The sequence below is a fragment of the Antennarius striatus genome, chromosome 8 (assembly GCF_040054535.1).
Source record: "Antennarius striatus isolate MH-2024 chromosome 8, ASM4005453v1, whole genome shotgun sequence".
NCBI lineage: Eukaryota > Metazoa > Chordata > Actinopteri > Lophiiformes > Antennariidae > Antennarius > Antennarius striatus.
In genome coordinates, this window is record NC_090783.1 from 987,613 (window position 1) to 1,015,000 (window position 27,388).

General features: G+C 44.1%; 2 protein-coding genes and 1 long non-coding RNA gene across 5 annotated transcripts in view; 1 reads left to right on the forward strand and 2 right to left on the reverse strand.

The window, feature by feature from the left end:
* Positions 1 to 7,429: 7,429 nt before the first annotated feature.
* LOC137600572 (uncharacterized) lies at positions 7,430 to 17,437 on the reverse strand. Of its 2 annotated transcripts, none has more exons than XR_011036956.1 (4): positions 17,336 to 17,437; positions 8,092 to 8,200; positions 7,600 to 7,671; positions 7,430 to 7,522 (listed from the first exon to the last, which is right to left on the reverse strand). It is a non-coding gene; the product is annotated as an uncharacterized lncRNA (long non-coding RNA). The 2 variants fall into 2 exon arrangements; XR_011036957.1 differs by having other exon boundaries at positions 17,332 to 17,398.
* Positions 12,102 to 15,976, forward strand: LOC137599851 (golgin subfamily A member 6-like protein 26). The gene is made up of 6 exons (XM_068321048.1): positions 12,102 to 12,420; positions 12,671 to 12,782; positions 12,950 to 13,139; positions 13,342 to 14,105; positions 14,206 to 15,016; positions 15,275 to 15,976. The coding sequence occupies exons 1-6, from the start codon at positions 12,102 to 12,104 to the stop codon at positions 15,974 to 15,976; spliced, it is 2,898 nt and encodes a 965-aa protein (XP_068177149.1).
* A 9,305-nt stretch (positions 17,438 to 26,742) lies between the features above and the next one.
* The window catches only part of LOC137600216 (platelet-derived growth factor subunit A-like), a 4,353-nt gene continuing 3,707 nt past the window's right edge, over positions 26,743 to 27,388 (reverse strand). For both annotated transcript variants that reach the window (XM_068321711.1, XM_068321710.1), the window contains one exon: positions 26,743 to 27,248. In XM_068321711.1, the coding sequence (XP_068177812.1) occupies positions 27,238 to 27,248 (11 nt within the window). In that variant the 3' untranslated portion in view covers positions 26,743 to 27,237. The remainder of the gene's footprint in view (positions 27,249 to 27,388) is intronic.

A 27,388-nucleotide genomic window follows, 5' to 3' on the forward strand; every position in this document is an offset into this window, starting at 1 on the left:
ATATCTACATACATATTTTTAGAGAGCTATATATTCACATATGTCACTGTCAGCTGGGATGATGGTGAAATCTTGGTGGATTGTGGTCCCAGTGGTGGTGAGTGGGCGACAGGAGCGTTCAGGGCTGTGACTCCCAAACCTGCTCCAGTAGATTCCATGTATAATATCAGAGATCTCGATCCAGAGGGGCACAAGCCCCCTGGTCTCCGGTACAAGACCTGAGCCTGAAGAAGACTAAACCGGGGCGGGGTAGTCTTGGGGTGAGAGGAGGTTTTAATATCGGTTTTACACATGCTTTATATTTTTACACTCATGTTTTAAATGCTTGAATGTTATTTTTCTGCGTTGTGATGTATGAATGTTGTCGTGTTCAAAGAATCCAAAGAAGAAAACATCTGAACACTTACAGTTGTCCCCAGAGGACCAATCAAATTGGGTCTTTACCTTTAACATAAAAAGACGTTAAAACAGGTAGAATAAAAGTAGGATGGCCCTCAGAAGAGCAGCTGGATCAATATTATTGATCACATTGAGTCTAATGTCTTCATGATGTTGTGCTGCTGTCCATTCATGCTGCATTTAAATAAGTGATAATCAATCAGTGCTGTCAGGAAGAAGATTGGAAGAATGTCAACGCAGCTGAAGTCTCATGAAGTTTCTTTTTAAAAAAACTTTTAAACTTGTCTAAAGCAGAAGTTGAACTTTTGTGTCTGAGTGACAAAATTAAAATCGATTGAAAAACTTTGGAAATGTTGGGATGCTTGTTTTGTTTTGTCTTTGTTTTCTGTTTCCCCTTCCTGTTTTTTTTGCCTGAGCAATAAATTTGTTCATTTTTCTCTTTCTAACTGTCCGTACCTGATTTTTGGGGTCCAGTTTTCAGTTAAAACATCCTGTTCCAGAGGAACAGAACACAATCACCCATCTTCACAACCCAGACCAGAACAGCAAAGAGAATTTTACCTAATTTTGTGACCCAGCATAACCAACACTAGTGCTAACGTTAAGCATAGCATGACTACAGTATTGGCAATCTCAGCAGCAATGCCCATACCCCCCAGACACTGTGTCTAGCTCTTCCTAGAGGTCCTGAGGCATTCCCAGGCCAGCTGAAACATAGTCTCTCCGGTGTGTCCTCGGTCTCTCCCCAAGAGCAGGATTGGGTTGGCGAGCCCCACACTGTCGAGAGCCACCTAATCCACATAGATTCCCTTGGCAGGTGGTGAGTCCACCAGAGGTTGGTTCCACGTCGTCCATCCGGGATGAGACCAGCTGGGCCATGTCTGCCCCAACCCGAGTCTTTCTCTGGTAGAGGGATTCGGTTGCGCCATACTGAGTGATGTCACGGTCCTTGATTTATTTCTCTACATTAGAGTTTTTTGAACTACTCTTAGTCTGTCCAATCATCACGGACCTGTTTACCATGGGAGACCCTAACAGGGGCATCAAGGTGCCGACAACATGACTCCCAGAACCAATTGGGCACTCAAAATCCCCCACCCGGATAAGGTGGCAGTTCAAGGAGTCAACAACATTACAACAAGAACCAATGCAGTCAGACTGCAACATCCCGTGACAACCCTGAATTCAAAATTTTACCATGAACTACTTGCATAGGTCAAAGATCAAAGCTAGTGCTTTTCATAGATCAAAACACTAGCTCAAAGCACTAGGTCTCACACTGGCCTCCCTTTCTGACAAAAACACTGACAATTACAATACATCACCGCTTTAAAGTAGGATGTAAAGACTAAAGAAAAGCTGAAAACAAACACCTTTTATTGATGACAGAAAGAAGTCAAAGTTGTTCCAGAACATTTCATCTCAAATCTGAGCCAATTGACATGATATAAGTTTGATTTTTTAAAATTTTATATACTGGTCTGATCCCCAAAGGGTAATTAAGAGCACTCTGGTCAGTAATACTTCAAACGCATGCAAACATGTTGGTATGTATAGGCCCCTGTAGTACATGCGCACACACACAAGGGGGCTGTCGGCATGCAGGGGAGGTAGAGTGGTGGGCAGCCCCTTTGTGGAGCGCCCCAAATGAGCAACTTGTAAAGGGGGACGGCGTTTGCTCGTTGGTGCCTCGGCAGTGCTCCGGAGATGAGCTGACGCTCACCTCCGGGTGTTTTTTTGGTCAGGAGTAGGGATCGAACCGCCGACCTTAGACACATTGGACGACCCGCTCTACCGCCCGCTCTAGACTGAGCCACTAATCACTGGTTCCTTTCAAACGACAGTTTTTCAGTATGTCTGGACACACATCACTTTGTCTTAACCTTTAGCAACCTGTTTGTTGCAGCTGATTCAGTCGCTGCAATGCTTCACTAATGAGCGTTTGATTCGAACAGTTGGGGCAACACCCCCCCTTGTCTGGCTGCATCTGGTACTTCACAACACTCCAGTGAACATTTGAGAACAGTGGGGTCCCAATTGTTTCCACTGAGGGCCACAGCCAGACAAATATGCCAGCAGCTAGTCCACCGTGAGAGTTAACAAGAACACATCAGTATGTCCGCTACCCCTGATGCTTCAATGTTCTTAACGGGAAAACAGGCACCCCCCCCCCCACACACACACACAGCCCGGTATAACAGGGAATATGAGGGAACAAGGGGTATGTTTAAGTTAATGTACGAAGGAGTTAAAAATTTTGACTTTGATGCCGTGGGAACAGCGTTGTTTGAGAAACCACAGGGAAATCGTACAAACTCCACCGATCAAGCCAAGGCAGATCATCCCCCAGTTCCAACTCTTCTCTTTTGGTATCTGCGCCTGAAGTTCCTCTATGTGTGCCATCAGGACCTTCTCCTTCTCCTCCCACTCCTTCTTCTGTTTATGGAGCTCATGGCAGAGAGACAACTTCTCTCTCCACTCCTGCTCGTTCTTCAGCAGAGCCTCATCCAGGTAAGTCCCCAGAGTATCTTCCTTTTTCTGGAGCTCGTCCAGCTGAGCCACAACGGAGGCACTGGCCAGCAGACACCTCTCAAGATCTCCATTCAGGGTCTTCCTGTCCTCCAGATCATCTTGCAGTTTAAAAATGAAGGAAGGCTGTTTTTCCAGGGTGGTTTGGATGTTCGTTGACGCCTCTGGGCTGTGGATGGTGGTGGTTGGTTAACTGTTAACTACCTGTGCAGAATTTTTTTTTTCTTCTTCTCCTTCTTCTGAGCCACCAAAACTGTTTTCAAACGTTCACACTGTTCGTCTTGTTGATATCGGTGTAGTCTCAGACTGACTAGTGAACTAAGCTTGTGTCCTTTTATACCTTCCTAGCATATTTGAAAGGATTTGACTTCAATGGTTTTTGATCTTTTGTCTAGGAAATCCTTCTTGGTTGACAGGAGCTGGATGGAGGACGATGCCCAGCGTGCCCCCTGCCTCTCATTCATTCATCCTCCTAGCCAAACGTGCACGGGTGCTTATTCTACTTCCGGACACGTCACCAGAGCATCGACGAACCATCACTAAACTCAACTCAATTCATTCAATGATTGCATCCCGCAAAGGGGATGCATTGTAATTGTCAGTGTTTGTGTCCGTCCGTTAGTCCACCAAAGATAGAAAGACGAGGGAGAAGGCCAGTATGAGTAAGACCATAGATCAAAGCTAGTGCTATAATGAGAGTATATCAAAAGTCAGCATGGCTTTCAATTATTATTACTGTTATACAAATGAACAGAGGGACAAGCAGGGATTACATTAGTCTGGCTTTAATCTGCCCATGTGATTTTACATGAGGCCCCGCAAATGAATCCTATCAGTATATAACATGTTTTTAACACCATCTCTGTTTGAGTAAGAGTTCCTATGAGAACATAGCTTTGATGCTTTGATCGGAATCAAAGGCATAATGAGCTTTGATCTACTCACCTTTGAACTTTCTCCATATATAAATATATATGTGTATACACACAGTACGCATACGTGCAGTTTTCTTGAAGTACTCTTCTGGATATGTCTTTCTATGCGTTTCATACAAAGGAAAGCTAAGACCCGGACAAAAGAGAAAAACAAGAAAACCAGACCTGGAAAAATAGAAATTTACAGACAAACAGATTTTAAGTTTGAATGTGTTAGTAAGCTCATTCAGTCGTTTTACTACCAGATAACAATGGAACAGTGGAAGTCAGTGAAATCAGGGAAGCCTGATCCTGCCTTTAACTTCATATTAGGAGAGTTGCTTTTGAATCTAATCACAGGTGTGTCCTTTTCCCTGATAAGGGAATTTAAGAATAAATATACATCTTTGACAAAAGAGCAGATTGAGTTTTATGTTGGTGACAAAATCTTCGAGGGTTTCTGGCAAACTTTAAAAATCCCCCATCAAAGACTAGACTTTTGTTCTTCATATCTGATGAACGAAATAATGACAGAGATCAGGAAAACAGTCAACTCTGCCTTGTCACCCAAGTCAGACACTAAAGAGCCTACTCATTTTACCACGCCGCATACTCTTCATTCCATGATTTGTCATGCAAGTCCAGTGTTGAGGGAGTACTTTATCAAATCACCACGTAAACCCCGCCAACGTGTGTGGTACAACATATACGAGACATATCCTGAAATTAGATACTCGGACGAAGATGTCTCAGAGATTGTATGTCAAGATGTGTACAGAGAACTCAAGAAGGATCCTAGCGGTGTGCTGCATCTCACCTTGAACAGAATTTCACAAAGATCAGCTGAAATGCTTCAATCTGAAATCACTAGGGAGGTTTTAGGTACCTCTGAAAGAATTGTCAAAGAACATTTTCATATTATGACACAATGTCCAGTAGGGACCAGTGAGATGAATTTATCGTATATTCAGAACATATTAGACTTTTATTTTACAGAATATTTAGCCAAAACATTGATTTATCGGGTGGCAAATGATTTTAAGATGAGCACAGATGATAGAAACCGTTTGACAGAGTCGGTCCGACATATGTTTGCATGGCATGAGCCAAAAAAAGAAGATTATTTCCTGATCAATGTTCATTCTAGATATGTAAAGCTCACACATGTCATCAGACAACTACACAATGAAATTAAAGAGGCAACAGGAAAGAACGTCAACAGACCAGCAACTTATAAACGACTCAAGGATAAATTCAAAGCAGCAAAGGCAAAGAGCGTCGGCATACCGGTGACCTACAAAGACCTCAATGATCAACTTCAAGAAGTGATGAGCAACAACTTGGACGCGCCAGAGAATGATAAAGAACGTGTCAGTGAACAACCCACAGAGAAGGTGAGTAACAACAACGACACCTCTGACAATAACAGTGTCTGTGAGTCGGCAGATGACATTTCAGAAAATACATGGGGGTTCATCATCCGCATGAACTGGTACTTGGATAGCCTGGTTAGCCAGTACAGCGAAGGGGCGGCAATCCGTGTGATGCAAATTCTTCCAGCCACCGTCCCAACAAGAGAAGCACATCAAAACACACTCATATACAGAGATTATATCAGAATGCTATCTGCTAGCATAGTTTGGAAACTATACAACAAACTGGAAAAATTCCCATCAAATCGGAAGAACATCTTTAATCACCTATTTAATATTACATGGGCGGAAACAGAAGGACACGAGAGAAAATTCACCCCACACCCTGATGAAGACCTCTGTAAAGTCATTTTGAAAGAAATGAAGAAGAAGTTTGGAAACTATCACTTGCTCCTTGATGCGCTGAATAATACTGACCTTGGCACCGAAAGACTTCTTGCATCAATTGTAAAAAAACACCTGTTCAAGGGAGAAAACCAGCCCCCCCGGCCCTCCCGGCCCTCCCTACTCTCCCAACGTTCAAACCTTATTGCAACTTTAACAAAGCTCATGCGCCTTTAAAAGGTCATGCAGACCTCAAAATAAAATATTATCATGAAAGTTATGTGCAGATTTCTACTTCCTACAGATGTCTGTAGGTAGATGTCTGAGGAGCTCCCTCAGGTTTACCTGAGGAGCTCCGGTTTGCCGACGCAACAACAGAATGCCCACCTCCCCAAAACTCAAAAACAACCCTCCAAAGCAAATAACTTTCATGTAATACCTTTGGCGCACTCACAAAACAACGTAACTGTCTCCAAACCCAAGGTTTACTCCGGGAACTCCGGTTTGCCATCGTACAAACATCCTGAAAAAAAAACCCCTGAAAAAGCAGGAGACTAAAGTTTACGTACATATATAGAATGTATTCAATATAGTACGCTAGGAAACCATTTGCAGGTGTCAGACAACTTCACTACAATTAATCCGTAACTGATAGGAATGAACCTTTTACAAGTGTATAAAAAATGCTCTTTACATATAATTGGGGATTCCGTAACAGGAGTACACGGGTAGACCAAAGCCAGACTGCCCATAGGTTACGAGACTCATCATGGGGCCACACATGTCCCGCCACCAATAATAACCAGTGGGACCCGTGTAACTTACACTGCTAGATCGAAGCCAAACTGCCCGTAGCTTCTGTATTTTCTCATTCTGACGCCACCATGCCGCCCTGCCCTGTGGCACACTGGGTAGCCTTGTCGCCTCGCAGCCAGAAGCCGCATACTACCTTACATGTAGATGTGAGTGAGCACATGTGTTTGTCTTCTGTGTCGCCCCGGGATGAGCTGGCGTGTCATCCAGGGTACATCCTGCCTCCTGCCTATAGTTACCTGTACATCATACAAGCTCTATGAGGCAAGACTAACATTCAGGAAGGGTTTACTCTGGGTGCTCCAGTTTGCCTGCTTAAAAAAAAAAAAACTAATGCAGGGAATTTATTCCTCACCTCTGTGAACTGAACCAATGTTTAGTCTCTTTGTGCTTTGACTTATGATTCTTTGTTGTGTCGCACAGCATTGATGTGCGTGTCTTACTAACTGTCTAACTACCTGACTGACCAACTAACTAAATAACTGAGGGACAAACACAATCATTTTATCTTCTACAGTATATCTATATAATAATTGCGGTTTTCCCACCATAAGTTATTTAGTTCGTATGTCAGTAACAAAGATCCATAGATCAAACCACAAAGAGAGTCAAGCAAAGGAAAATAAACTACAAACAAATATAGGAACATCAGGGGAGAGTAGATCAAATACTTTACGGTTGGAGCCGATTACGTTTGAATACATTTGTCATCTTTTCTGATCTTAACATTAACTCCATGTCTTAATTGATAAAGTGACTCCAAGCTTTTCTCTTTTTCTACAACAGTGACAATGGAAATGACCTTTATTCTGTCAATGAGTCGACAAACATGGGCACCCTTGAAAACCCCATGCTGAAGATCGACCAGAGTAAGATGGCGTAGTTCCATCAGCGGACTTGCGCCCAGCCGGACGCAGAGACTCCCCGTCTCCCAGATATTGGGAGACCATTCACCGTGAGAGTGAAATATCACTCTTGTCTCTAGGAGACAAAATCAATCAAGAAGAAACAAGAAGGTGTTTTTAAATGCTTTTTTATTTATTGTGAGACACATTAAAAACAGAAGGAGAAAACCAGCTGCTGGGTGTCATCAGGCTGGACCGGATCCAGCTGGAAGGACAGAACCAGGAAATTCAGGACTTTATTTTGCTTCTAAATGAAATGGTTTTCTTGAAGCATTTACTCACCTTCAGACATGGGTTCCATGCCCGGGAGCGTGCCCCGTCCGGTTGTGATGATGTTCATGCACATCCTCGCCACTAAAACAAAGAACATTAATGTTTTGTGTCGCCGAATAAATCAATTAGAAAGCTAATTGATTCATTCAGGAATATAAAAATAAAAAAACGTCATTAATAATAAATTAATAATAAATAAAAATAATAAAATAGTTATAAAAATTACACTTTATACAGATTTGAAAAGAAACAGAAAATCAAGCTGATCTAAATGTTTCACTTCTATCTGAAGTTGAGTTTTAACGACAATCACTAAATGACTGAACGATGGGAGAGGGGTCAGAGGTCACGGCTGCTTCAGCTGTGTCTTCTTACAGCTTAATATAAAGGCACAAGCTAACATGCTAGCAACACTCCTACTCTTGACATTTAGGGAAACAGCAGTAAAAACAAAATCATTTAAATGCACAATAAAAACGGCGCCTTCAGGTGTCGACTCACTGGATCACCACGTGTGTCGTCCCCTCCGGATTAAGCTCTGCTTCGCTCACGTTAGCCTCGCCTTGAGCCGAGAGGAGCAGCAGCACCGTCAGAGTCATCCACCACACTCCTGCCATTGGTACACAAGAAGGTCAGCTTGATCAGCCAGGTAGCGTTCGCTAAAGCAGAATAAAAAACGTTTCGTGGACTCTCTTCTGCCCCAACGTCAGACGCCACCACCGTGAGGTTTTTATAGCCGCTCCGTTCTGCTTGGACATTCAAATTCCTTCAGTTGAATTTATTCAAAAACGCAGATAAACAGTCAAATGAAGGTAAAGGTTGTTATCGGGGAGTCAGAGAAGCAGAGGTCAACGACTACAATGTGAGACGAAAGGGAATGAAGAGGTTAAAAAGTCGTTATTTGAATGTGTAATGGAGATAAAGTTTTGTAATGACCAAACTGAGTGGATTTTATTGTAGCTGTGATTAAAGCTGCTGATGTTTCATACGCTATCAGATGTTTTACCAGCCTGACGAGCTCGTTTGGATCCAACTCAGATTGTGGAGTTTAAAGTTTAACAGACGCTCATTGAGGTCAGTGAATGCCTCGTCACTCCCGATGAAACTGAAAGCACGAGTCAAGCTGAAGCTGAAGCCGACCAAAAATCCCAGAAGTCAGATCCAACTCTACTCTAAGTTTGTCTCAGTTGGAATAAAAACACACTAATATGGATTACTTATAGTGTGATCAATATTTCACAGTTGTGGTGATAAATGCGCAGAAATGATGAGGTGTAGTTTGGATTTATTCGTTAGTTGAGCTGCACTGATGATCAGTTTCCGTTTGAGAACGACAACAACACTAAACCTTTTGTCATCGTCTGGAAGTCACATGACCAGAGGAACCCGTGTAGTTCATGTACTGTAATAAAACATCGAAAATAACAACGCTCAAACCGGGTATGGAAGACGTATATACTTACAAGTTTTTCGCTATTCTCCCGTAAATCGTCTAAAAATGATAAACAGTGACCGCAACCAAGAACATACAGTTTGAAAAACCAGTGAAGCTAAAAAAAGTTAAATGTCCGGAATGTTGACGACTCCTCGTTGTGGACATCCTAGCAGGCTAGGCTAATTAACTTACTTGGACCAAACTAGACAGAAAAAACAATTTCAAAAATGTAGATTTAAATCACATATTTATCTATTTAGAACTGTTCAGTTCTGCGAACAGGTCTTAAATAATTAACATTCATTAAATGCTTTATAATCCCAGTCTGAATTTTCAGGGCGGTCTTCAAATTGTTGCCAGGATACAAATCAAAAGCAACACGCCCCTGGAACTACGACTAACTCGACTAGAACTAAATGCGCTTTAGTCTTTTGATGTTGATGAAAAGGATTCCACAACATTACATCAAAGGTTTGATTCCCTGAGGTTTGAGGATATAAGTGATTAATAATCCATCTGTTATAATTCCTCCTCTATTATGTTAGTGCGACACACAACCATCACAGTGGATGAAAACAAGAGGTGAGATCAAGTTAAACAACCACAATCACAAACAAACAAAGAAGTTCCCCGTTCCGCTCATGTCTGGAAAGTCTCCCCAACTAATGCCCAAGTACTCTGGGATGGGCTCCAGCAACCCCTGTGACCCGTGAACGTGGAATGAGCGGTGTGGAAAATGAATAAATGAATGAATTGATAGTTTTGTTGAAGCATTCATGAGTCCTTTTTCATCCGATTGATAAATGTCTGCTAGATTTAAAAATGACGAAATGTTTGGTGGAGAAAACATTATTGGGAGGAGATGTACTTCCTGTATCACCCAGAAGTCCAAACAAGACTAAGATCGAAATACGCATCAGAAATTTTCCACTGTGGCATAATTTCAGGCACTTCAGACTTTGGCAAAATAGCAGAGTAGCTTCTCCAAGTGGGCAATGGGACCACCACTCCAGAACAATTGGCTGGAGATGACCTTGAAGTACCTCAAGAACCATGTCTAGTCTAGTAACAGAGGTTAGGACATACTGTCACCCAAAAATGATTGTTAGTGAAGAGGTACTGGATCGACTTCCAGGAATAGAAACAGTCGACTATGACAGTCCTATGGAAGTAGATCGGTTTTTACGACAGTTTTTACATTCTCTGATATCCTCTGGAACATCTCCTCATAATCGAGACTAAAAACCCTAAACTGCCTTTCACATTAGAATAAGATGTCTGTGTAGGTTCTCATTTATCCAGGTCATGGTTATCCAAAGCGTTCAGATCAATTCACTGGACTTGGACTCATCCAAGAGGCTTGTCCAGTTCTGGTGGTGGCTGGTCTTGTCCCAGTTTATTAACCTTATGGGGTGTGGTCATTGGACTAGAATGATAACAGTTCCCCGTGAGGTCAGCGTAAGCAATGACTGCCAATATCACAGAAACAACATTTGAAAAAGCAGGACTATAACTACCTGAAGCTGCATTTACTCAGTCAGTCGTCACGTTCTCGTGAGTTCGGATTCGGATCGAGACGAGCAAACAAGGCGTAAGAAAAGGAAAGTTACTAAACACAGTTTATGAAGAAGTGTCCAGTGTTTTTGCCATGAGGGGTCTTATTTTATATTTTGTGTATGCATGTATAAAAACTTTTGTATATATATTTCAACAGATTCTCAATTCAAAGTGGAAAATATTTTAGCAAATCATTTTTGGGTGTGTATGTAACGGTGTTAGTACATGAAAGTACAAATTGAAATCAAAGCCTTTGGCAAAGGATATAATGAGCGTCGTATAACACTGTAATGTCTATTTGGTCGTTAACTAAACCACTGCCTGCAATTAATTATTTAAATTGAAACACGTAATCATGTAGATAACATCTGACCAGATCCATGAAATCTTTATCCATTTATTGTGCATTTACTGTTTTCAGTTGACTGAAGCTGGAATGGATAACCTCCCTGGTGACCCGGATAACCTTGGTGACCTGAATAATCTACCTGGTGACCCAGATAACCTTGGTGACCCAGATAACCTTGGTGACCTGAATTATCTACCTGGTGACCCAGATAACCTACCCGGTGACCCGGATAACCAACCCGGTGACCTGGATAACCTCCCTGGTGACCCGGATAACCTCCCTGGTGACATGGATAACCTACCTGGTGACATGGATAACCTACCTGGTGACATGGATAACATACCTGGTGACATGGATAGCCTACCTAGTGACATGGATAACCTACCTAGTGACATGGATAACCTACTGGGTGACATGGATAACATACCTAGTGACATGGATAACCTACTGGGTGACATGGATAACCTACTGGGTGACATGGATAACCTACCTAGTGACATGGATAACCTACCTAGTGACATGGATAACATACCTGGTGACATGGATAACCTACCTGGTGACATGGATCACCTACTGGGTGATATGGATAACCTACCTGGTGACATGGATAACCTGCCTGGTGACATGGATAACCTACCTCTGGACATGGATAACCTACCTGGTGACATGGATAACCTACCTAGTGACATGGATAACCTACCTGGTGACATGGATAATCTACCTAGTGACACGGATAACCTACCTGGTGACATGGATAACCTACCTGGTGACATGGATAACCTACCTGGTGACATGGATAACCTACCTGGTGACATGGATAATCTACCTGGTGACATGGATAACCTACTGGGTGACATGGATAACCTACCTAGTGACATGGATAACCTACCTGGTGACATGGATAATCTACCTAGTGACATGGATAACCTACTGGGTGACATGGATAATCTACCTGGTGACATGGATAATCTACCTGGTGACATGGATAACCTACTGGGTGACATGGATAACCTACCTAGTGACATGGATAACCTACCTGGTGACATGGATAATCTACCTAATGACATGGATAACCTACTGGGTGACATGGATAATCTACCTGGTGACATGGATAATCTACCTGGTGACATGGATAATCTACCTAATGACATGGATAACCTACTGGGTGACATGGATAATCTACCTGGTGACATGGATAATCTACCCTGTGACCCAGGTAATCTACCCGGTGACCCAGATAACCTGCCTGGTGACATGGATAACCTACTCGGTGACCAGGATAACCTACCTGTTGACATGGATAACCTGCCTGGTGACATGGGTAACCTACCTGTTGACATGGATAACCTGCCTGGTGACATGGGTAACCTACCTGGTGACATGGATAACCTGCCTGGTGACATGGGTAACCTACCTGTTGACATGGATAACCTGCCTGGTGACATGGGTAACCTGCCTAATGACTTGGTACGGTCTGAATCGATGGAAGGTAGGTATGTCTGGGGTTAAGGCGTAGTTGGTTGGAGACAGTGAAGTAACTGATTCACTTTACTTACATGATCCTAGAAAAGTAAAACCCTTCCAGCAGCAGGTGAATCTCACCAACAGGTAGGTAGAGGTAGGTGTGAAAGCTGCTACGTGATTGGAGGGTTTCTCACTGTGGCTTCATGAACTGGTAAATGTATATACTGTAGATGTGGTAGCCTCATCGGTCTCACATGGCTCTCCTCCATTGTCAGAACTTCTTTTCGCAACCAGAGAGCTCGACATTGATCTTGAAACGGAGCCGGAGCTCCTGCATTTGGCCAAAGAATACTTGTCTGCCCCTTTGCCCCCTGGATGGACCTATGTGTAAGTATGACAGACTGTAGGGTATGTTCCCCTGGATTTTATTTTTGTATCTTTAAATTTGTTTATTTTCAGAAAATGACAGTCATCCAATGTTTCTCCTGTGGGGTCAAAGAGAGGAATAATGTGAATAATGTGATGAAGTGCCCCTCCTCCTTTGTCCTCAACAGTGATGATGACTACAACCCTTATTTTGTTAACCAGTCGACAAACATGGGCACCCTTGAAAACCCCATACTGAAGATCTACCAGGAGAAGGTGAGGGAGTTCCGTCAGCTGAACTGCGTCCAGCCGGAGGCCTCCAAACCAGAAGACACAAGGGAAGGTGATGAGAGGAGGATACCAGAAGAGACTCAAAATGTGAGTGTGTGGACCTGTTTGACCATAAACCGTTCTGGTGGTTCACCAGTTACCCCTCCTGAAGCACATTTTGCCAAAATTTCTTTGAGACTGACTGTCCACTGCCACCCAATCCACATTGCATCCGTCCCCTTATATCTAGCTTCTGCTTGATCCGTTATTTGCCCAATAAACCTTTTATATAACATTCTTTTTTCAACAGGCATTTATGAGGAACAGAGTGGAAGGGGCAATTTATAAGGGTCAGCCAAGGTCCAACGAAAAGGAAGACAATGAGAGGCAGCGTTTGTTGAAGTCAAAAGAGAACAGACTGCATGCCCTCCAGGAGAAACTGGATGAAGAAGAAGCAGAGGAGACTGAATCCATGATTAGAGAGATAGAGAAGAGAAGATGGGGGAATAAGAAGAGAACTCAGTGTCTCAGAGATGAGATGGGAAATATTCTGGAGGAACAGCAGGCAAATATGGCTATCTCCCAGGATGCATTGATGAAAAAAGAGGTGAAAGAGAGAAAATATGCAACAAAGAACAGTGATAAGAGAATGCAGTGGCTCCAGCATCGGCATGAGAATAAATTCAAGATCCTCCAGGACTACCATGCCAAGCAAATCCAGATCTTTCAGGAGCACTATGCGAAGGAAATCCAGATTCTCCAAGAGAAATCTGAAAAGAAAAAGCATTTCACGCAGAAAGAGCTGGACAGCGATTCTACAAAGTCGGAACAACGGCAGAAGGAACAGCAGGGAATTTTGAAAAAAGAGAAAATAAAGCAGATGAAGAAGAACTGGGAGAAAAAAATGGAGAGGATCCAGCATGAACTGGACAAGCAGAAGGAACGCTACACTAGAATGTCACACCACGCAAATGAAAAAATTAATGCCCTCAAAGTTAAGCTACGTGACTGTCTGCTAGAAGAACACGAGAGGGTGAAGAAACAGCAAGAAGATGACAAGGAGGAAATACTGAGGTAGGCATGTCATAATTCTTCATGCAAGTACCCATCAAGTACATTTTCTGTGCAACTTTTTCCTGAACAGTGACTTGTTTCATGAATGGTCTTGGACTAGGCTTCAGGAAGAGATGGAAGAGGACCTCCAAGCAGAGAAAAAGAGGCTTCAGCAAGAGATGGAGAAGAAGCTCCCAGCAGAGAAATCAAGGCTTCAGGAAGTGATGGAAGAAGAGCTCAAAACAGAGAAATGGAGACTTCAGCAAGAGATGGAAGAGGAGCTCCTTACAGAGAAGTGGAGGCTTCACCAACAGATGGAAGAGGAGATCCTAGCAGAGAGGAGGAGGCTTCAGCAAGTGATGGAAGAGGAGCTCCCAGCAGAGAAAAAGATGCTTCACCAAGAGATGGAAGAGGAGATCCTAGAAGACAGAAAGAGGCTTCACCAGGAAATGGAAGAGGAGATCCTAGCAGAGAGAAAGAGGCTTCACCAGGAAATGGAAGAGGAGATCCTAGCAGAGAGAAAAAGGCTTCATCAAGAGATGGAAGAGAAGCTCCGGGTAGAGAAAAAGAGGCTTCAGCAAGAGATAGAACAGGAGATCCATGCAGAAAAAAAGAGGCTTCAGCGAGGGATGGAAGAGGAGATCCTTGCAGAGAGAAAGAGGCTTCATCGAGAGATGGAAGAGAAGCTCCCAAAAGAGAAAAAGAGACTACAAGAAGAGATGGAAAAGGAGCTCCTAGCAGAGAAGTGGAGGCTTCAGCAAGAGATGGAAGGGAAACTCCGAGCAGAAGAACAGAAGCTTCAGCAAGAGATGGAAGAGGAGCTCCGAGCAGAGAAAAAGAGGATTCAGGAAGAGATGAAAAAGCAATCTCTAGCAGAGAGGAGGCGGCTTGATGGAGAAATGCAGAAGAAACTTACCTCTAGGATTCAGAAGGTAATTGAGAACAATGACTGCTTGATTCCTTATCATTTTTGTATTTTATATTCAGCACAGAAGCACAAAGAAAAAGAACAATCATGTACTTCGTCTTTTAGGAGGCAGAACTACAGGATCTGGAAAATCAGATTGAGTTGAGAAGAAAAGACCTAAATACCCAGGAGACCATCCTCCAGACTAAGGTCTGGTATCAAATTACTATTGATAACTACTGATCACTGGTACACTAATAAACACTAATCTGTGTTTTACCAGGGAGAAAATCTGGAGAAGAAAAGGAAGATGCTTGAGAATGTAGAGGATCGATACAAAGCCTTTGGAGATGCCTGGAGGACCAAGGAGATGGAGAGCCTAAGAAACGAGAGAGATAAAGCAATTGAAGAAAATAAAAATTCCAAGTACAAAGAGGAGAGGCTGTGGGAGGAGCTAGGTAAAGTCAGTGAAAACGCCAGGATGGCCAAGGTAGATTTTTGGAGGAAGATGGAAGAAACGCTCAGAACCGAGAGAGATAAAGCAAATGAAGACACCAGGAAGGCCAAAGAGAAAGAGAAGAAGTTACAAAATGAGAGGGATGAGGCCATAGCAGAAATTAAGAGGGGCGAGGAGAACGAAAGGAGGCTAAAAAATGAGTGGAATGAAGCAATGGAAGAAAATAAAATGGTCAAACTTGAGAAGGAAAGGCTGAGGGAAGAGCTAGATAAAGCTCTGGAAGACAACAGGAAGTTCAAGGAGAAGGAAAGGCTAAAAAACTGTAAGGATAAGGCCATGGCAGACATTAAGAGGGCTGGGGAGAAAGAAAAGAAGCTAAGAAATGAGAGGGATAAAGCAATGGAAGAACATATGATGGCCAAAATTGAGAAGGTGAGGCTGAAGGAGGATCTCGATAAAGCTCTGGAAGACAACAAGAACTTCGAGGAGAAGGAGAGGCCAAAAAAATCAGAAGGACCAGTCAAATGACAATGGAAGCAATGGAAGACTCCAGAAAAGTCCAAGAGGACTGAGCCCTTTCTACGTGAAGGAGCAGTGGTGGTTCTTAGTAGGAAGCCGGTGGATTGACTTCTTCGAGAGGAGAAGGAGGTCCTGCCCCAAATGAAGGAGTTTAAGTATCTCAGACGAAAAGGTCGTTTTACTACAATTTATTGTTAATTCTTTTGATTGATCCCTTCAAATACAATAAATTACTCATAAAACTTAACCATAACATTGTTAAAATAACATTTAAAATAGCATTTACTGCCAAGCTTTAATCATCACATACCTACTATTTATTGTTTTGATGTTCAACAAGTTTCAATCATTTTCATTCTCAACACTGGTTATTATTGCAAATTTCATCATTTTTAATTTCACAACAGTTCCATCTTTATCTTCAACAATTCTAGTCACTGATCCCAGTCGTCTCTCATTGACTTGGATTCAGTGTTCTGTTCACTTAACACTAATTCACCATCTGTGTCCACGTTTGGTCGTGTAGGTACACAAATATTTTTTATAAGTTACAGAGACATTCTCTATTCAGGGAAGTTGGGGACAGGAAGTTTGACCAGTTGGTCAAAAAGGCTGGTGAGGCTTTGGGAGGGGACAGGACAGTTCCTCGTGATGGCCAGTAGGAGGCACTGTTGACCACGACATTCTTTACTGCTCACAGTTGATTAGCTTTTCAGGGCTAACTTCAAGCGTGTCCCTCAGCAGTTTCGTTATTCTGCCCTGCAGACCAGCTTCTTTCCAAAACAGGACAAAAAAGGTCAGTGTCTAAAAATAAAAAGGTCAAAAGGGTGCTTTGACCAAAAACTACATTTCCCACAATGCAGTTAAGGCCATTTTAAATTTGACAAAACCATTTTTAATAAAGTTAATGTCCTAACTTGTGTTTGATGTTATTTTTCTTTATTGATTGATAGTTTGATCCTTGATTGATGGAGTTCTGTGGGTTTAATAACCTGACAAATGAAAAGGATTTATGTTAGAACAGAGAAACTTATTTTCTAACTGTAATGTTTGTAACTTGAATAAGTAATAAATTCAGAGTAACTTAACATTAAAGAGTAGTTACATTTATTTTAAATTACACTGAGTTATATTTATTAGGTACATCTGGCCCTCAGTGACAATGAGTTTGACCCCCCTGCTTTAAAACCTGTTGGTTTCCGGTTAGCAGGCTAAGCTAGCTGCGTTAGCTCCGCGGGACGAGATAATTGACGTATTAAAGATTTAAAGTTCAAGACGGACCGCAGAGAACCTACAGAAACATCTCCCTCTCCACCTGCGGACACTTTGGGACCGTGAACAGTTCGAACTGGTCTTTTCCGAACCTACGTCCATCGGCTCCCCGCTCCAGATCCAGATTCTTCTTCTTCTTCTACTTCCTGTCCCTCCTGCAGGAGGGCGGGGCTGAAAGTCCAAACCGGAAAGTCCGTCCTCCAAACTCATCCGACTGTAATACGGGCCGAATGTAAAGACAGTAGTTCCTCCTGCTCACCGTTTTTGTCTTGTTCTTTAAAACATCACCGATGTTCGCCCTACCAGTAGGTTCATTAATAACGTTCTCCACAAGCCGCGTGTTATTTTATCTGATTCTTGTGTTTGAACTAAAGGTGAAAACCGAAAACTACAGAAAACCCTTAAAGAACTGAATCTATTGTATTTATATAATATGACTCTGTTTATGAGTAGCAGTGTAAAACTGAAATGTCTCAGAGTTTGGAATAAAATAACCTCCAAAACATGCTTTAATCTCCTGGATAGAGAAACAGGGGAACAGAAAACAAGGATACACAACAATTAGGAGGACTTTCCATTCCAATTTCCAAACTGATGATGCTGGAACATCCAAAGACTCTATTGTCTTTAAAGTGGTGACCGACTGACGTTGGGGTGTCTATTTACTGAAAGTGTTGTGCATTCACCTACTCAAATTTCCTGTGTTGAACAAAATTGAACAAACTGACCACAGAGTATTTGTCAAACCTTTATTTACAGATATTTACAGATTTATGCTTACAGATACAACCATAGATATGAACTGTTCCTGAAGTTACAATGACAGGATTCCAAAGTCATTATCATGAGGATAAGTGGGGGAAAAAAAGTCTTTCCCCTCACCAAAGATTTAAAACTCAGGAACTTTTTCTATACAGATGATTCTTTACTTTCTTTTCTTGTTTAGATATTTCTGTTCCTCCAGTTCCAATGCTTCCTCATTGCCTGAAACAGTCCTGGAATACTTAACTACTTAATTCATGGGGATGGAGGTCAATACTGTATAGTACATGAGGTTTTTTTGAGATACTTTATGTACCTATTGAGTATTTTTAATTGTTCTAAAGATGATTAGCCTATAATATTGTTAAAGAGATTAATATTATGGTCATTATATTATTTAAGGAGTCGTGTTTTATACTTAAAAACATCTTTTTTCTGGGCCAATCAGGTTTAAACATCATTCGATGACAACAACATTCTTTTACTGACAGTAAAGATAAGACAGAACTTTATCAATTCCCAAGAAAATTCTGTAACGTTCTGGGTAAAAATTCTATAAAAATCTGTAAAATTCTCAAGTTCTTGTCCGTTTTGACTCAGTAGAGTCGTAGGAATCATGACATCAACCATCAGTAATTCATACAGATATCCAAAAGAGGGAGCCTGCAAACCATTTAACAGGGTTTGTTTCTCAGCCTTGTCGTTGACATCGACTTGTCTTGATTTTTTGGGTGTTTATTTATTTGTTTACCTGTTTTTTTGCATCATCATGCATTTCCTTTCGTCCTTTCCTTCAGCCGTTAGCGCTATCTTCCCATCTGAATGCTAATCCCCGCCTCTGTGAGCTAGCTTTCTTTGCTAATATTAGCCCTGGTTCCCGCTGGGAGTACTCGGATTACGCCAAAGTATTCCAGTTCCCGAGTCTTTCCCTTCATCACATTGTTTTCAACCAGCTGTTTCAGCCAAAGCGTGAAATGTCCATCAACCGGTGATGACCTCATGCGTTCAATCCTGACATCAGATTTTGTTCGACGTGGAAAACCGAGCGTCAGAACTCAAACGCGCTGTGGAGAATCGGGGTTTTTTGCCGTAAACACGGATCGGGGTTGATGTTTGGGCTGATCGTTACGGTTGCTATGAACGATGGAGGTGTTCCAATAGTTTCTGGAACAAAAGCAAATGATGGCATTGTTGAAGTTGGACTGAAACGTCAGCGTAGACCTGACAGCTAGCCTAGCATTTCCATGAGGTTGTGTCGTCGTCCTGGAGTTTAAACCCCCTGAACTCTGAGGAAGGCTCTGAATCTTGAACACTTGGGGAAGGAAAAGCTTCTCCCTGGCCCAGTTGTTCAATTCGTCATCCCAACATGCAATTATCAAACTCCAGTGGATCCAGAATTAAAAAACAAAACCCTCCACCTCCACCATCAGCCAATCATCTCGCTGCCGTCTTTTTAAACATGACTCTGATGGTTCTTCTTCGTCCCTTTACCTCCACGTGAATCACCAGCTTTCATCTGGTTCATCCGGATCATCAGCCGCCACCACCACCACCAGTATCTGAACTTCTTCCCCTGACGTTCATTTTTTAAAACTATAAAAACTAAACTATTTGCTTTGATGCCACCATGCCTCCCGCCCTGATGGGAAACCAGCGCCGGCCCTTCTCATTATTTCAGATCAAACCATTGTGTGGGCTTCAAACACCACCGCTTCACATCTCCACCGACTTTTTGTGCGTCTGTTGTTGCAGCTGAACACACTGCAGCGCCGACACTTCTTTCAAATCGGCATCAAGAGAGATGGGATTATATAACGGCGGCGGCTCGTCCGCTCCCTCGCCGGCGTGCAGCGGACAGAATGGGCCTTTGTGTGGCTAAACGTAGCCGCTAATCTGCAGAGTCAACAGGCGGCGGGTTTCTCTGCCTCTGCGGTCCGGTGGCGGCGGCGGCCGGCTGCCATGAGGCTGCTCGTAAATGTCTGTGTGGTTACCTCGAACGTGTGTGTGTGTGTGTGTGTGTGTGTGTGTGTGTGTGTGTGTGTGTGTGTGTGTGTGTGTAGTAATTAATGAATATGGGCTGCTTCAAATCAGAGGGTCTCTCTCCACCGGCAGGGATTTTGGAATTTTGACCAACAAAACTCAGAAACACTTTTTTATTTCTTTTAATGGAAAATCTCTGTCGATAAAAACGACACACACACACACACACACACACACACACACACACACACATGCACGCACACACACCTTTGTATATTTCAGACGCCATGTTCAATGCCAACCATTTGTTGAACTATTCTGGACTGACAACATTTGAAAACTTTTATTTCATTTTATTTTTTTTATATAATAATTCTTCTGGTGGATGATTTAACCCCCCCCCTTCACACACACACACACACACACACACACACACACACACACACACACACACACACACACACACACACACACACACACACACACACACACATACACACACACACACACACACACACACACACACACACACACAGCTCTGTTTCAGCTCTGGATCCCTGTAAACGCTACTGCAGTTGATGTTTCAGTCTCTTGCCAGATAAACTTCCAGTTGGACTGGAATCTTTCTTGGCGGTCTCCCCGGGGAAAAAACGTTCATATTTTTAACAGATAAATTATTTTAACAGATCTTTTTATCTGTCTGCTGCTGTTGTGTTGTGACTGAACCGGCGGTAAACGCTCATACGGATCTGGAACCGGCCACCCACTCAGAAACCCTAGTGGGCTTTTCCCACGACTGCTACCCAAACGTATCCCGGCCAACTTGGACAGCTCCGTCCTGATCCTGGGAACACTCTGTACTCGCACCGACGGACAGGAATGTGTTCAGTCCTGACAGCAGTGGTGGACTTCACATGCTATTAAAATGCGACGTGTTGGCAACACGTCTAGAACCGCGTTTAAAACAGGAAGTCGGCCGGTTGGCGCGGCGGCCGGTCATCAGGACTCTAACCTTGTTCTGCTGGTATTTTAGCAACAACATGTTGAAATAAAGACATGCAGACACTTAGATAGTCCTGATCTGACCCAGTTGTTGCAGCTGTCGGCCTTATCTGAGGGTCAACGACGACACCGCCCTCTATAGTTGGTGGGAATGTCAGACCCCTCCCAGATTGGCGACCCTCTGTTTCCCAGGAAGTCTCTATCTGCCCATCAGATCTCTAATCCTGCAGGCCGGTCACACCAAAGGCTCGGCTGCCGCCTGAGGCTGTATGGCACCTCATCCCATTACCCCCCCCCCACACACACACACACACACACGACCACCACCACCAACCAGGTGACACCTGAACCTCGAGGGGGCAGGAACCCACCCAAGACACCTCTGGTTAGGGGTCAATGACCAGGAAGGGGTAACTCAGATGACGGAGTACCAACCTGCGTGGAAACGTTACAACAAAAAGACAGGGGTCGTGATATGAAGCCCCGCCCCCTCTGGCTTTGACCTCTAAAGGTGACACCAAAGCCCCGGTTCATCTCCGGTAAAGGCGTTCAGTGAGGCGTACAGAGCGACGGAACCCGGCGGACGACACAAGTCTTGGCAGGACGCGACTTTCGCTGAGATGTTTTGTCAACAGGTGGAGATTTGATTGGGTTCTCAGCGCGTCGTTCCTCAGCTCTTCATCGCCTCGGAGATGAATAGAAGTCAAAGAAACAAGAGGAAAGGGAGGCTGTCGCGCTGGAGGAGTGTGTGTTGATGTGACAACACGGTTTGAATCGTCTAGGTGCTCAAACACAACCACAATTCCTCACATCTGACTGAGCGTGACAACGAGAAAGATAGTCTCCCTGATTCTGAAGGCAGGCCAACGAGCCTGGAGGTGCTTTTCTGAGAACACTTTGAACTTTATAGAGTCTGATTTTGTAAATTTCACTAAAGAGAGTTTAAAAAATGTAATTGTTCCAGAGCTGGAGATTCATGTGGCTCCTTTTTCTACCAAAGCAATTTTCCTAGAAAGTAAAGAGGGCAACAATAAAATCAAGACATTATAGAAAGGTGGTAGTTATCTTAGTTATATAACCGTGAGAATGGCTGATATTTTCTGTCGTTCTTTGAAGCTCAAATGCTGACAGATGTTTGATTCCCAGTTCCTTGAATGTCTCTTAATTTCACAGTTTACGGTTCCTCTAGAAGATGTTTCCCTCGTGTCTCCAAGTCCGACACAAAACACCTGGGGTGATCTGAACCGGACCAAGACTCTCCCCCCCCCCGTCCTGGAGGCTCCGACCAAAACCACAAAACAAACACAACTTTCAGAGGAGACGCTTTGATGTCGACTCATCATCCCGTTGCAAAGCTGAGGAGGAGTCGATCTGGTTCCAGGTCCGGAGCGTCGTTTTGATCGAGTAACGGCATCCACAGAAGGAGGAGGTTAGGATGGACCAGAGGAACATCTGGCTCTGACACGAGAGACTCCGTTTCCCAGCAGTCCGTGTTGGTTTCTTCCAACCATGACCACAGTTGTTTCCTACCCTCGACAAACGATGCCGAGGAAGACGACCGGGAATCTCGTTTGTGGAGTTACTCTTTTTTTAGTCAGTAAACTTTTTCTGACTTTGATGTCACAACGATGGACATCGCGGTCATATCATGAACATAAGACTAAACACACAGGGTTCGCATTATACGCTGGCCACAGCAGGCAGGCAATGTTATCATTGATTTCAGCCGATGGTGTTTTCTAACTTTGTGCTTTCGTTCCCCAAAAACTCTGTTGCCGTGGAAACGAATAACCCGAACCCAAGAAAACAAGACAGTTTTCAGGTTAAACCACTGCGGGGTGAACAATCCTCCAGTCAGAATTGGTAATTTATACACATACACATACACGTATCTCCATCCTGAACCTCATATTTACCAGTCCCCCCCCCAGGATATGAACCTGAACCAATGATGTCTGATCTGGAGGCTATAGTTGAAGCTGTTTCTTCACGGTGTGCAGACAAGATGGATATCTTGTTTTTGAAGTCGGAGATGATTCCACTCCATCCCTGGATCGAGGTTTTTGGTGGTGTTATTATGGTCTGCGTGGAGACGGATGAAGAACAGAGGGAGAGGAGGATGAAGGACACATAATGTGAATTCCTGGATGGTGCAACACGTTCAGGAGGAGCGGTATCTCTGCACAACGGGGGCACAGCTTTGATGTCTGGTGGGAGTGGCTGACAGGATGCCCACGAGGTGTTACATGTCAAACAGGAGGGAACTGGGGGGGTTCAGAAGATTCCACCTTTTCCTCCAAATGTTTTGCTTTCTTTTCCGAAGGCGGGTTTGAAATTCCCCGGTAAAACCCTCAGCACGCCGGGAGGGGGTGATGAAAACAAAGCCTGGCCAAGGAAACGCGCCGGTGGGCTCCGTGTTTCCTGGACGTCGGCGTTTGATTGGTGATTTTTCTTGCTTTGTCCCAGACAGACAATACTGAACCCCCCACCCCACCGGGTGTGCTGCGTCTTGAAGGAATCCTGCTCCCCACCGAAGGCAAGCTGGCACCTGACGGCCAGACAAAGCCGGGGTCGAGGGGTGAGGGGTCAAAGGTCGGGAGCAAGCTCTTCTTATTAACTTAAAGGAATAAAAATAACTGCGAGAACTTTGCGAGTCAGATTTACGCCGTTGGACTGACGCAAGGCCTGATGGGAAGTTGGGGTTCTTCTTGTTGGTGTTGCACTTTTTTGGAGTACATTGGGGTACTTGTGTGACGCATTGGGGTTTCCCGTCCAACGGCAAAGCTCCAAACGCAAACAACGAAAGCCTCGCTTGACTTTTGTCATGTCGGAAAAGCTCCTGGCGCTCCGCATTCAGGGAATTGAAAGGAGGGGTTTATGGGTAATAAAGAGGTCCATCATTGACTGCGTTCTCTCTGAAGTGGGCCCCGCCCCCTTTATCCAGACCTGAATGAAGAGCATTTAGCAGCTCAAGTCGAGTGTTGGTTGTTTCTTTCATGCTGGTTGCATGTCTTCTTGCTGTAGCGTTAGCGTTAGCGTTAGCATTTAATTCTTAAAGACGTTCCTGGAACAGGTTCCTGATCTTAATTCAATCAGAACAGACATGATGAATCGGCGCATCGTCGAACTGTCAGGGTTTTAACGTGACTCCACCCTTAATGGTCATTTAATACTAAAACCAGATTTACCACCGACCCACTGGCCTCTGTTTACCCCCGCCCCTTTTACCCCCCTACCCCCAGAGCGCTGATGCCTTCTTCTCTCTTCTCACCACTCAGTTTTAGTGACCTCCATAATTCAAAGGAGCTGAATGGACGAAACAAGCAGCAGGATGAAAACAGGCGCAGTACCGCCAGAAACCCTAGGGGGCGGCGATGCCTCGATTTCAGGAGAATTATTAATCCCTTAATGGTGGGATTAATAATACAAATGAATAATAATAATACGAATAATACGAATACAAATGAATTCTTAGGGTGTAATCCCGTAATCACACCGTCGTCTACGCCATTGTATTTTGGAGTCTTTTCTACGTTTGACTCGCCGCCACCGCCACCTGGTGGAGGATGTTTCCCGAGCGCCGTCATTTAAGTTTCCAATTTCTCTAAAGTTCTTCTTTTTCCGCTGAACCCAAATTCCCAAGATCATCATCATCATCATCATCATCATCATCATCATCATCATCATCATCATCATCATCATCATCTCTCCATCCTGCTTTATGACCTGGTTCCGGCTAATCCCTTTGTTACGGCGGCCGATGGATTTCGCTGGACGAGATAATGCAGTTTGGCACAAATTCACTTTTCCGACGCGAACAGTTTTACATGGAATCATGTTTTCAGAGGAAGTCTTTGCATGAACGCATTTTTCATATTTTTTAATGGTTCTTCTTGTTCTTTATTTTTTTTATTTTGGTTTGGTTGGATGTGACGGACGGATTACCCCCTCGTTCTATTTTCACATCTGCAGATTTTCCTCTCCTCTGGTATCACAATGGCTCTTAATGGCTTTAATGAGGCCACGCCCACAGAGGGATTAAAGGGAGAACATGTTAGCCTAGCGTGAGATAGGCGCGTTGCTAACAGCTACATGTGACATCAGCTTTAATCTCAATGTGGGCACACCCACACACACACCGTGTGGCTCAGTGGCGGCGACCTTCAGGACAAAGGTGGAGCTGCAGGGGATGGAGACCACGCTGGGGGGGTTAGGACACCCAGGGGGGGGTATTTTGTTGAGCGATCAGGAGGGTGTGACAGCAGGACGACTTCTTTTGTAAAGGCTGATGACTTTAAGGCGCTGAGCTGTGAATAGCAAAGCGAGGTGGTGGTGGGGGGGTCGTAGGGTGTGTGTGTGGGGGGGGCGTTTGAAGGCGTTTCTGATAGCGATCAAACAGATGTTTCCCCTCAGGCCGGTGAGAGATGGAGATCCAACTTGATCAATGCTTCAAGTAGGAACAACCAACAACCAGCAGACGTCTACACCGCGGCTAACTGGGCTAACTGAGCCAATCAGAGTTGACCTTGTCCTTCCTGGTTTGTACTATTGATGGCCGATCTATAAATCACCTCAGGAAGACGATTGGTTTATAATTTAAAGCTATGCTCTGCAGGATGTGAGACGTCACATGACTAAACCCTCGTCTTCCGGCGCCGCTGGAGCCACACCTCAGAAGGTGTGGGTGGTGACGTCGTTCAGAGACCCCTGGGAGTCCGAGGACGATGGACGAACGCTGGGATCCGGAGTTTCCGTTGGGTTTTGTTCTCGAGCAAAGCAAAAAGAGGAAATAGAATCCATCGAGGGATTCATTAAACCATCAGAACCCACTTCCATGTGGTTGGGCTTTAGATTTGATGCTCGTGTCGAGAAATCTGCAAACGGGAGAAGGGAATGCCCAAACGTACGAAACGGCGCAGTACCACTCATACATATAGGGGGCAGTGATGAGCTCCTCATGCATTATAATAGTTATAAAAGTAAAAATGGCAAAACCTGGGAATCCATACTTATTCCTCAGCTTCACGCCACGCCTTGGCGACCTGACTCCATCCCAAGGCGTCAAAGAAATGCTGAAACGCTTTGCACCAAAAACGTAACGGGCGCTAATCCTCCCGCGGCGGCGCTAACCCGTCTCCGTCTTATCATCGGGGCGCTAACGGATATTCTTTCTTTCCTTACTGGTTGAGTTCAAGACAACAGAGGCTCCGCCTTGCGTGGGATTACATCAGGTCGGACTCGACCTGCAGGGCGTTCAGCATTTTAGCTAGCATGTCGCTAATCTGCTTAGCCGAGCTTTAGAGGGAAATTTACTCTCCGTTTCACACACACACACACACACACACACACACACACACACACACACACACACTTTTTGTCTTTTTGTTTTATTCCCTCACCTTGCAGACGCGATCCCTTCTGTCTCTCGTTCTCCGCTCCATGACATCATCACGATGACATCATCACGATGATATCATCACGATGACATCATCACGACGATATCATCACGATGACATCATCATGTTTACGGACGCGAAGCAATGACCAGTAACTCCACGTTGGGCCAGTGGGTAATGGATCTGATCAGAGAGCAGCAGCTCCTCGTGTCTGTGTGTGTGTGTGTGTGTGTGTGTGTGTGTGTGTGTGTGTGTGTGTGTGTGTGTGTGTGTGTGTGTGTGTGTGTGTGTGTGTGTGTGTGTGTGATCGCATGAAGAAGTGTTTCCTCACAGAGATTCGTATAAATAGTTTATTAGTTTCTGGAATGTCGAAGGAGAAACAGACGAGAGGTTATAAAAGGAAGAGGATATACGTGTGTGTGTGTGTGTGTGTGTGTGTGTGTGTGTGTGTGTGTGTGTGTGTGTGTGTGTGTGTGTGTGTGTGTGTGTGTGTGATTTGCAGAAGATGAGTAAATCTTGAAGTACAAAAACCTAATCCCAGTCACTGTGTCTACAAAGGATTCCACTCAGATTATAATCCAAGTTGTTGAGCGGTTTATTCTCTACAGGAGGAGGAGTCCCAGAATGCACCTCACCTCCTCTAGGAGTCCCAGAATGCACTTCAGCTCCACCAGGAGTCCCAGAATGCACCTCACATCCTCCAGCGTCTTCATTGGTTCATCGTTTCCTTTCTGAAGTCCGGAGGTTTACGTCCTCCCACAATCCACCAGTGAAAACACTTCCTGGTCATGTGATGACACGAGGCGGTGGAGGTCAGAGGTCGTCCCCCGTTCTTGTCCTCTGTTCCTCCGTCTCCGTTCACCTGATGCCTTGTGGGAAAGAAGCAAATCAGAGGTGAGGAAAGTCCTCCATTCTCGTTTCCTCGGCAACGGAACGTCGGAGCCGCCCCCTGCAGGGGTCGTTAGGTGGGCGTGTCAGCAGGAAGTCACATGACGTCTGCAGGGGTCGA

Bases quoted from the DNA above. Each gene is read 5' to 3' on its own strand.
- LOC137599851 (XM_068321048.1), top strand. From the start codon at position 12,102: ATGGATAATCTACCTGGTGACATGGATAATCTACCCTGTGACCCAGGT. The intron at 13,140-13,341 runs GTGAGTGTGTGG...TTTTTTCAACAG, and splicing joins TACCAGAAGAGACTCAAAAT to GCATTTATGAGGAACAGAGT. The intron at 14,106-14,205 runs GTAGGCATGTCA...GTCTTGGACTAG, and splicing joins GACAAGGAGGAAATACTGAG to GCTTCAGGAAGAGATGGAAG.